Source organism: Pristis pectinata, chromosome 6 (assembly GCF_009764475.1).
Source record: "Pristis pectinata isolate sPriPec2 chromosome 6, sPriPec2.1.pri, whole genome shotgun sequence".
NCBI lineage: Eukaryota > Metazoa > Chordata > Chondrichthyes > Rhinopristiformes > Pristidae > Pristis > Pristis pectinata.
The window spans coordinates 58490848-58502808 of NC_067410.1; the positions used below are offsets into that span (position 1 = coordinate 58490848).

The 11961-nt window shown below is 41.9% G+C and overlaps 1 protein-coding gene across 1 annotated transcript in view; it reads left to right on the top strand.

The window, feature by feature from the left end:
* Positions 1 to 9971, top strand: part of LOC127571344 (histone deacetylase complex subunit SAP130-like) — a 59663-nt gene extending 49692 nt beyond the window's left edge. Inside the window, 2 exon segments of the mRNA XM_052017633.1 lie at positions 4236 to 4349; positions 8427 to 9971. Of these exon segments, the coding sequence (XP_051873593.1) occupies positions 4236 to 4349; positions 8427 to 8585 (273 nt within the window). The 3' untranslated portion in view covers positions 8586 to 9971.
* Positions 9972 to 11961: the final 1990 nt, after the last annotated feature.

Sequence of the window (11961 nt, forward strand, 5' to 3'; positions counted from 1 at the left end):
GTTGTTGTCCAGTCTTTCCTAACAACCCCCATCTCCTGTGATACACAGCCTACCTGATTAGCTGTGCTATGTTCTCCATGCTAGAGGCACATTTTCTATGTGCGCTGTCATATGCAGGGCCTATTCATTTGCTCCCATTTGCCTTGGTGTACACATGCAATGGAATATCGCTGCTTGGAGGACTTGTATGCAATTGCTGCAAACCCCCTCACATCTACACTTCAAGCATTTCCTGGCACCAATGAATTTCTACACCCTGGTATTTACTCCTCTGAGATGTTTTGGCGTGACTTGTGATCAGAATAAGACTGACGTCACTATGACTGTAGGGATGGTGCTGAGTTTGATTTCATGCTGGAAACACATTCTGAGTATTCCAGTGTACTTGATACCAAAGGGAGAAGTCATGCTGAAGTACATTCGAAACTGAGTGCTAGTTGAACATAGCTATAATGGTACTGGATACCCTATACATCATTATTTTTGGGTAGCTCTGGTGCATTGTTCATGCTGATCTCTGAGTGAGTGGTGTCAGCAAAAGCCAGATTCTATTTGGTTCATGATGTTAGATGCCTGACTGATGATTACATGAAATCATTTATAGTCGAGATCACAAACCAATCTATAAAATGTGAGGCAGCAGTTCGCGTATAAGTTCTCGATCTGTGGTGGCGTGTGACGGTCACTCAGGTAACAGAAATTTTCTCTTAAAGAATTCACAAATCACTACCCTAAAAGTTGAGGGTAGCCTACTACTCTAAAATTTGCTCTGTCTGTACTTATGTGGAACAAAAAAAAGTAAATCAGCAATTTTTTTTCAACTAGTATTTCTTGATGCATGCACAGATTATATGGCTTTGAGCTATGGACCAAACTCCTGCCCTCAGCCCATAATGCAGGAGTCACATGTACGTGTTTTTAATTGATTTTAAACTAACAAATGATTGGGAGCAGGATTAGGCCACTTAGCCCCTTAAACCAGCATTGCCATTCAATTAGATCATGGCTGATCTCATTGAACCTCAGCTCACATTCCTGACTGTACCTGGTAACCTTTCATCTCCTTGCTCATCAAGAATCTATCTACTTTGCCTTCAAAATATGCAAAAACAGATTCTACTGCCCTTTGAGGGAGAGTTCCAAAGACTTGCTGCCCTCCAAGAAAATAAATTTCACTTCATCTCTGTGATAATTGGCTAATACTTATTTTTAAACAGTGACCCACAAGATGAAATGACCTCTCCAATTCATCCTGTCAAAACCCCTCAGGATGTAGTAAGTTTCAATCAAGTTGTCTCTCACTCTTGCGCTCCAGCAGATATTGGCCTGGTCTGTCCAACCTTTCTGCTTAAGACAACCCGCCCGTTTGTGATATTAGTCCAGTAAACCTTCTCTGAGTGACTTCCAATGTATTAACATCCTTTGTGAAAAGTATCATTATTGAACAGAGACACGAGATTCTGCAGATGCTGGAATCTGGAGCAACATACATAAAATGCTGGAGGAACTCAGTGGGTTAGTCAGCATTTATGGAGGGAAATAGACAGTCAACGTTTCGGGTCGAGGCCCTTCATCAGCACTGGAAAGGAAGAGGGCAGAAGGTCCTGATGAAGGGTTCCGACCCGAAACGTTGACTCTTTATTTCCCTCCATAGATGCTGCCTGCTGAGTTCGTCCAGCATTTTGTGTGTGTGGATCGTTATTTAACAGTACTCCAGGTGTGTTCTTACCAGTGCCCTTTATAACACCCTGTCTACATTTGTATTAATTTCCCCTTTGCAATATGATTACTTTTACAAACACACCAAGGTCCCTCTATCTTGGTGCTTTGTAATTTCTCATCCTTTAGATGTACTTTATTTTCCCTGCCACCTGTTGGGGGTGGAACTGTGGTGCAGCGGTTAGTGCTGCTGCCTCACAACGACTTGGGTTTGATGCTAACCTTGGATGCTGCCTGTGTGGAGTTTGCACATTACAGTGTCACAGAGTCGTACTGCATAGAAGCAGTCCTTTCAGCCCACCGTCTGTGACCAAGTATCCTAACCCCACTTTCCAGCTTTCTATATCTTGGTGACTCAAATGTTCATCGACATTTGTTGTGAGAGTCTCTGCTTCCACCACCTTTTTGGCCAGTGTGTTCCAGATCCCAACCACCCTCTGGGTGGGGGGTGAAAATTCTTCCTCAGATCCCCTCTAAACTTACTACTCCTTAAACCTTTGCCCTCTAGTTTTGGACAGCACTGCTATGAGGAAAAGTTTCCACTATCTTTCCTATCTGCCCCTTCTCTCTATTAGACCCCACTACCCCAGCTTCCTTTGCTCCAGTGTCCACCCACATCACAATGTTGGCTGGTAGGTTAATCAGCTGTTATAAATTTTGCCACTTACCTACATTAAGGGCAAGAATCAATTGGGAGTTGATGGGTAGAGGAGGGAAAAATAAGTTGCAGGACCACAGGGAACCGATGAGAAGGGAAATGGAACTGATGGGATTGCCATGCTGGGAGTTGTCATGGGACCAATGGATTGAATGTCCACCTCGTGTCTTAATAGGAAAAAAAATAGACAATTTCACATTTTCTCACATGATATTCCACTGGCCAGATCATTGCCCACTCACTTAACCTATCTATTATCCCTTTGCAGCCTCATGCCCTCTTCACAACTAACTTTCCCACTTCCTTTCTCATTGGGAAATCTAGCAACCATAACTTTGGTGCCTTCATCCAAGTCATTTATAGTGATGATGGAAGTTTGGAAAGGAAAGTGTACTGTACTGATTTCCAGATAGCAAAGAGAGCAGTAGCACAAAAGGAACCATTATGTAATACTCACAAACAAAGTTTACTTAAATCAATCAATATGGGATAAGAGAGACACTAGAGAAAGACAAAGGTTCAGAGCAATGGCAGGAGTAACCTCGAGCCCATGGGCTGGAAACAGAGGGTGATTCAAGAGCAATGGAATGGACAGTTTCAATCTTAGTGTCATGATCAAAGGTGACAGAGGAAGGTCACAGATGCTGGTACCTTTGCTTTCTATGATCCTGAAGTAAATGATAATTTTTGGCAAAGGAGAGGGAAGACTGTTAATGGGGGTGTCCCCATGTATTGGCTATGCTTGTCCTTGGTGATGGAGGCTGTGGCTTTGGGAGGTACTGTGGTCTCTGAAATAACTGCAGTGCAGTTTGTAGATGGTGCTCACTGCATCCGCAGTGGTTAAGGTGTGAACATTTAGAGTGGTGGATTGAGCAAGATACTTCATCCTGATTACTGTTTGACTTTTGCAATGTTGAAGCTGCATTAATTCAGACATGTGAAAAATATTCCGTCGCACTCCTGACATGCCTGCTTAGATGGTGAGAAGGGAGACCCTTGCATAACTGGTCCAGCTGAGTTTCTGCTTGGTGGTGATTCATAAAATGGCAGTTTTATGCTGTTAAATACCAAAGGCTTTTTGGGAAAGTGCTTAGCGTGTGTTGGTTGAATGCTACTTGCCACTTCAAGCCTTTGATTGAATTTTGACAAGGTCTTGGTCATGCAGGCATGGGCTCCTTCATTTCCTGAGGAGATGTGAATGCAATTGAATGTTATCTGGTCAGTGTATGTCCCCATTTAACAGAAGAAAAATCAGTGGGATGTTTCTTTCCACATTAAAGGCACTACAGAATTATCTGTTGATTTACTTTCAAGGCTTGTGTCTCAATAATGGATTTAAGAGTTATAGAACATAGAACACTACAGCACAGTACAGGACCTTTGGCCCACAACGTTGTGCCAACATTTTATCCTGCTCTAAGATCTATTTAACCCTTGCCTCCTACATAGCTCTCCATTTTTCTATCATTCATGTGTCTATCTAAGAGTCTCTTAAATGTCCCTAATATATCTGCCCCCACAACCTCTGCCAGTAGTGCGTTCTATGCACCCATCACTCTGTAAAAAAAAAAAATAAATAGAAATAAAAACTTACCTCTGACAACCCCTTATACCTTCCTCCTTAAAATTATGCCTCTAGTTATACCAGAGGTTTCCTAGAATCCACAGCACTTAGGAAGTAGGGTGGGGAGAGGCAGGAAATTGAAACCAAAACACATTCTGTTCATTTGTTTGCTAACTGGGTATATTAATGTTCAAGTATTTACTCATTGCAGATTACTAGGAAAATTTTGAAATTTGAGCTCAGTCCTTCACACTTTTCTGTTTCTTTCCCTAAAACCTTAACTGAACTCTACAGACTAGCTTGGAACATGACGTGTACAACAGATTGGCTTCATTACAGGAAGGGCTGATTCCAAAGAAGAAAGCAGCTGCAGATGATGACATGCATCGAATCAATGAGCTGATCCAGGTAGGTGAATGTCTTGTATAAGCAGACAGTGGAGGTGGCATCTCAGCTATGTATTGCTGGGAACAAGCTAAGTACAAGGCCACGTCACTTTCCAGTTTCTCTCCAGTTGGTGAGCGAGAATTAGGACTAGAATGTTGCAAGTTGCTGGCGAGGAAAGATTTTAATATGTTATTGCAACTGACTGGAGAGCCAAATGTATTTTATTGGAACTGACTAATTGTAGACAACAAAGTCTCCAGATCTGGGATGAATTGGTTGATCTCCCTGTGGTAAAGCATCTCCAAAGTAGGATAATGGACCCCAGCAAGGAACCCTACATCTGGGACCTCCTAGAAGTGAATGAGAATTGTATTTCACTGTGATTGCTTCCTGTCCAAGCGAATACATAGGGAATTCTATAATACTGCCGCAGCCCACGGCTCCATCCCAGCTTGCTAACAGATTATGTTAGCACAATGATCAAATACTTTGGCTTGCAATCCATTGGTTTGAATTGATGGTCCATGGGCAGATGTTCAAATCCTGTCGTGGCAGCTGGAAAATTTAAATGCAGTTAATTAATTCTAGAATTAATTAGTTAGAATTGCTAGTGGTAAACACACAAAAAAAGCATTGCATGGTTGTTTGAAAATCCAACTGGTTCACTAACATCCTTTAGGGAAGGAAATCTGCTGTCCTTACTTGGCCTGGTCTGTCTTTGGCCCGTGACAATGTGATTGATTCTTAACCACCCTCTGAAGTGGCCAAGCAAACCAAGACAATGATTTACTGTCCTTGCTGGTGTTGCTTACATCCCAGAAATGTGTAAAACAGAATGTAGTGGATGAGTGTGGCAACTATTTCAATGTCATGATGGCAAGTATTGAATCTGAATTAAAATTATTTGGGGGGAGAAAGGGGAAATTGCTACAGCTAGCTTTTTTAAAAAGACCTTGACATCAGATTTTTTTGTCAAAACTAAACCAGTTCACTGATATCCTTTAGGGAAAGAAAGTGGCTGCCTTTACCCCATCCGGCCTATCGGTGTTTATCGCCTATCCTCAGCCATAGCCTCGTGCGACTCTCTGATATGTCAGACCACTAAAGGAGACCCATCTCCAACTTCAAAATGAACATTACATTTTGGGCACCAGGATGAAAAAATATTGAGGGGGTTGTGTCAGGTAGTTGGATAGAATGTATCCCGGAGCAAGGACGTTGTGGTCGGTGGATGGGTATATGTGCATTCATTCCAGTTGGGGTAAAAGCCTGTAACTTTAATAAGATAGTCTTGCACTGTGAACTGGATGCCCCATGGTCCCAAATTTGACAACAGATAATGCTTCCAATGTTTTGCTTTAAGAAAAGGCAAAATCAAAGTGTGCATTAATCATTTTTGCATCTTCTGTGTACTAATAGTGTAAATGGTGTGTATTCTGGAAAGGTTCCATTGGATTACAGAGAGAAAAATTTGGGAGCCACAGGCCATTGTGCCAAACATTGATTATCCTTTGAATTTTGTTTTAAAAAAGCAAATATTGGGAAATCTGAAATTAAAAAAAATGATGGAAATGCTCAGCAGGTCAGGCAGCATCTGCAGAAGGAGAAACAGTTAATGTTTGAGGATCGAATCAAAAGGCATTCAGTGAGGTGCTACATAAAAGGTGGCACAAGATGTCATTGAGGGCAGCACATTGGCAAGGAGAGAGGATTTAGCCAGCTGTACTGGTTGGTGCCTGAGGCATCATAGCTGGGGCCTCACTACTTACACTCTAATGATTTGAATTGCGGGACCAAGTGTAGTGTGTCCAAGTATACTAATGATTCAAAGAGAAGTGGAAAAGTAAACAGTAAGGTTGAATATAGACATGGGCAAAAATACAGCAGATCGAGTAGTGGGGAAATGTATGTACTTCGGGAAGAATAGAAAACAATGTTATTTAAATTACATAATAGTGTTCAGAAACGCGTGAAGGAACACACAAAGATGGGATGCAAGTAATTAAAGAGACATGCTAGAAGAAAAATGTTGACTTTTGATGCAAAGTGATGGGGCATGAACTTTACTACAGCCATGCAGAACTTGAGATATCATATTCAGGGAACTTGATTCCTGAGAATTGTTTTATGAAGAACAGGTTGAGAATTTAGAAGAATGAGAGTCCCATTGAGATGGTTTAAAATTTTGAGAAGGCTCATCAGAGGGGATACTGTGAAGATGTTTCACAGTAGGATACTATAAAATTAGGTAGCAGTATCTTGGGATAAAAATATTGCTGAGGACGAATTTCTTACATTTGAACCATAGAACAATACGGCACAATACAGGCCCTTCGGCCCACCATGTTGTGCTGCCCTTCAGACCACACCTATGACTATCTAACCCCTTCCTCCCACATATCCCTCTAACTTAAATTCCTCCATATGCGTACCTAACAATCTCTTGAACTTGTCCAATGTATCAGCCTCCACCACCACTCCAGGCAGCGCATTCCATGCACCAACCACTCTCTGGGTGAAAAACCTCCCTCTGATATCTCCCTTGAACTTCCCACCCAATACCTTAAAGCCATGTCCTCTTGTTTTGAGCATTGGCGCCCTGGGAAAGAGGCGCTGGCTGTCCACTCTACCTATTCCTCTTAGTATCTTGTATACCTCTCCTGTCTCCCCTCATCCTCCTTCTCTCCAAAGAGAACAGCCCTAGCTCCTTTAATCTCTCCCCATAATCCATACTCTCCAATCCAGGCAGCATCCTGGTAAATCTCCTCTGCACCCTTTCCAAAGCCTCCACATCCTTCCTATAATGAGGTGACCAGAACTACCTAACCAGAGTTTTGTAAAGCTGAATCATCACTTCGTGGCTCTTAAACTTGATCCCCCGACTTATGAAAGCTAACATCCCATAAGCTTTCTTAACTACCCTATCCACCTGTGAGGCAACTTTCAGTGATCTGTGGATATGAACCCCCAGATCCCTCTGCTCCTTTACACTGTCCAGAATCCTGCCATTTACCCTGTACTCCGCCTTGGAGTTTGTCCTTCCAAAGTGTACCACCTCACACTTCTCTGGATTGAAGTCCATCTGCCACTTGTCAGCCCAGCTCTGCATCCTATCAATATCCCTCTGCAAGCTTCTACAGCCCTCCACACTATCCACAACACCACCGATCTTTGTGTCATCTGCAAACTTGCTAACCCAGCCTTGCACCCCCTCATCTAAGTCGTTAATAAATATCATAAAAAGCAGAGGTCCCAGAACTGATTCCTGTGGGACACATCTTTGAAGTTCACTATGCCTAGATGGATGTGGATGCAGTTGTTAAAGATATCCATGGCTGAGATGGAAGCTCAAAACGTATAGGAGAATTGAGGGCTAAGGGGACTAGGTCAAAGATCAGAACAGTTCTGACCTTATCAAATAGAGGAAGGAGCTTGAGGCAGTATGGTTTACTATTGTTATTTTGTTTTTAAGTGCTGTATTTATGGTAGTGCACAACATTTTAGTGGGGAGGGACAGAAGGACAATTTGAAATACTTCAGAGGCCCATTCATGAGGCAATTACCATGGTTAGTTAAAAGAGAAACTTAATTTTTAAATATGTACAGCTTTACAGATTAAATTGAAGTTTAATTATGCAATAGAATTCCAACTGTTTCTCGGCTGCTTTCTCTCCCAGCTGCCTCCTCCACCGACCATTTCCAACTTTCTGACAACCTCTCTCTCCCTTATTCTTTTTTTGTTTTGAAGCACTTGAGTCAGAAGAAACAAACAAGTGAATGATCTAAAATTAATGAGAGAGCGGGGCACTAGGACCTTTGTGGAGCCCACAGAGCAGACCATGTGTGCCGCAGTGTCACGGTACCGGAGCCTCTTCCCGATTGGACTATTCAAATAAAACTGTTTCCCCCTGACCAATCAACGTGGGAACATTAACCCGACTAGCATTAGGACCCTACAGAAGCACAGCGCACAAAGCAGCCAATGAGTGAGAGCAGGCTGGTTTGGCGAGTCCCGAGTCAGCTGTGAGCCTTTTGGTGTCGGTGAAACAACTAATTTCTCACTTATTGTAACACTGTTCTGTGTTGTTCTGTTCGCAGGGCAACATGCAGCGCTGCAAACTGGTTATAGACCAGATCACTGAGGCCAAAGATACCATGATGAAGGTTCTGGATCATAAGGATCGAGTTCTAAAACTCCTCAACAAAAACGGCACCGTCAAGAAGGTGTCCAAATTAAAGAGAAAAGAAAAGTCCTAAGGTCTCAAAGTTGGGTAGTAACTGTATTTTAAAGCCACTGTATAGATGTTTAGTTTGGTATTTTAATAAAGCCAATGTTTGCAGGTGATGGATAGGTTCCACAGAACGTGAACACTGCTGCGGTGTGGATCGCAGTGAATGGAAGTACCCACCATCCCAACAGCGTTTCCATTGTTGATCAGTTGAATTGTCAGAATATCCCAGTAAAATGGTGACAACCTGCAAAAAACGAGTTAGATTTCTCTTGGACCTGACTACAAACTGTTATTTTAACTTGCCCATCAAGTTAAAAAGCATGGCTTCCACCTCCTTCACTTTTGGTGTTCCACACTGTTCTGAAACAAAAGATTGGCAGGCATTTCTCCCGTTCATTTTCTTTTAATCTTTGGGGCAGTGAATTTGGGGTAGTGATGATCCATTATTTCTATTTAGCAGCATCTCATCACTTCTGTTGGTTTACACTGGTGAGACAGTACAAGAAATCTAGGTGTTCATGATTAGCAACCCCAGCTGGCTGCAGTTGTTAGAGGGGTGGCTGTAGTTTAGAACAGAAGAACAATCCAAGTCCAGCAGCCAGAGTTGTCTGTCTACTGCCAGAGGAAGGAGTTCCTCTGTGAGAGCAGCCAATCTGATTTTGTATTAAAGGATGTGTTTTCCTTTACAATTACATGAGGCATGCATTTTTGAGAAGGTGATTTCTGGTGCTTGCAAAACATGACTCATGACCTTAAAGGTTTGTCCCTGCAGTGGCTGACACGGGTGACTCGAGCTGTTTGAATATTTTCTCAATGAGAAAAAGAAAATCCCTAAAAAAAAATTTAATTCTTCATCTTGGGAATAAATGGGGTGTATGCTAATCAAAACCACATACTTGTGGGCCTCTCTGTATCATGAGTTTCCAGAAGGAGTGTAAAAGAATTGTAAATTTGTTGCAGCATGGCCTTGTTCTCTGCAGAGGAAGCCTGCTCCTGGCCACAGTGAATTGACTAAGCACGGTCCTGTTACAGTGCAGTTGTAGTATCCTTCCACTCCAGGTTACTATATTGGTTAAGATTCTAACCATGTGATAATCTTTCTATCAGAAATTATTAAAAAAAAAAGTGGAATAATTAGTTTTTTTATATTTAAAAGGAAGCTCGCACGATACTTGGTCAGAGTCTCTGTAAGACATGGCAGTATTTTTCTTTTGCTCCTCCATCACTTCTTTCCACATATTATGTGTTTGGTGTTTGGACCAGCAGTGTCTGTAACCGAGAAGGTATTTAAGCCTGGGCTGCTTTTCTTGTGTGTGGTGATCTTGTGTGAGATGTTTGTAGTTTGTGATGCAGTTTCTTGTACATACACACTTGAAAATCCATTAATAAACAGTGCAAGCTTTTATACCAATTACACAAACTTGACTGGAAAACAACAAGCTCTGAGTTAATTTGCATCTCCTTACATGTGTGTTTATTTTCCAAAGCTGTACTGTGACAAAATGGGGAACATGTCACATGCCTTGTTAGTTCTTAACTCTCCAGAATTTTGAATTGATCACAGTTTGACCATACTTGACATTCAAATTGTGATCTACGTGGTGCCTCACTGAAAATAATCCACTCTTTTCTGCCATGTTATTAACTAATTGCTGCCTTGAGAAAATATATTTAGGATTTGAATTTCTTGGTTTTAACCAATTTAAAAGCTTGACCATAAGATATAGGAGCAGAATTGAGCCATTTGGCCCATTGAGTCTACTCTGCCATTTAGTCATGACTGATTTTTTTTTCTCTCTCAACCCCATTCTCCTGGTAACCCTTAACCCCTTTACCAATCAAGAACCTATCAATTTCTGCCTTAAATGTACCCAATGACTTGGCCTCCACAGCCCTCTGTGGCAACAAATTCCACAGATTCACCACCCTCTGGCTGAAGAAATTCTTCCTCCTTTCATTTCTAAAGGGATGTCCTTTTATTCTGAGGCTGTGCCCTCAGATCCTAGACTCTCCCACTAACAGAAACATCCACCCTATCCAGGCCTTTCAGTATCCGGTAGGTTTCAATAAAGGGGCGGCATGGTAGCGTAGTGGTTAGCACGATGCTATTACAGCACCAGTGATCGGGGTTCGATTCCCATCGCTGTCTGTAAGGAGTTTGTACGTTGTCCCATGTCTGCGTGGGTTTCCTCCGGGTGCTCCGGTTTCCTCCCACATTGCAAAGATGTACGGGTAGGTTAATTTGGGTTTAAAATGGGCGGCGCGGACTTGTTGGGCCGGAAGGGCCTGTTACCTTGCTATAAATAAAATTTAAAAAAAGATTTCCCCTCCATCTTTCTGAATTCCATCGAGTACAGGCCCAGAGCCATCAAACATTCCTCATGTGTTAAGCTTTTTGTTCTTGGGATCATTCTTGTGAACCTCCTCTGGACCTCTCTTGGGCCAGCACATCTTTCCTTGGATACGGGTCTTAAAACATGCCAAAACATTGGGAAGATCATTTTTAAGCAGATAAAACTGTGTAGACAATAAACCAACCAGGCAGAATTTGCATTTTCATTCATTTTGCTTTGAGTTCCTCAGCTTTACAAAGCAAACATACCATTGACCAATTTCATTCATATATGGGTTGCACTGGCCAGTGATGTGACCATGTTGACCTGGGAGACATTGGTAGATTTTAATAAGTTAATATTTTGCATGTGTACATGTTCTTACTACCAGATTCAGTTTAGCTGCACCATAGAGGCTGAAAGTTGACTTTTTGGGGGAAAAAAACAAATATTGACTTCTGCAACTAATTAATAACTACTTCTGAACAAAGAACCCAAAATAAAAATGGAAAAATTCAAGCCCTAATTATCTTCAATCCCATGAGCTCCAATTTTAAACAGCCCCTTGTATGGCATATTAACAAATGCCTTCTAAAGATACAAATTAAATTAACCCACAGCCTTGCCTCCCCACCACCTTGTCTGCCTTGCTGCTTGATATACACCAAATGCTCCAATGCATCACATAGGTTCCAGGACCTGCGCCATTGACTAGTTCGTTAACTCCCAGCAAAACATAATGGCAGTTAATATGTAAAATGAATTGCATTGGACTAACATGAATTTCTGCTCCCAGTTCAGCCCCATCCCTGCCTTGTCTCCAGTATTCTCTCAACTGACCTTGCAATCTTGTGTCCTTTTAACTTCAGCCATATGTAACATTTCTTGCTGATTTCACCCCATTTCTTGCTGATCTACTTGTGGAGCCCTGGTTATTCATTTACAGAGTTGTACGGCATAGAAACATGTATTCAAAACCTTGTACCTTTGAACCACAAAGCTCCCCTTACAATCTGCCTTGCATTCTTGTGCATACTCTATCCTTCAATTCACTATTGGCAACTGTGC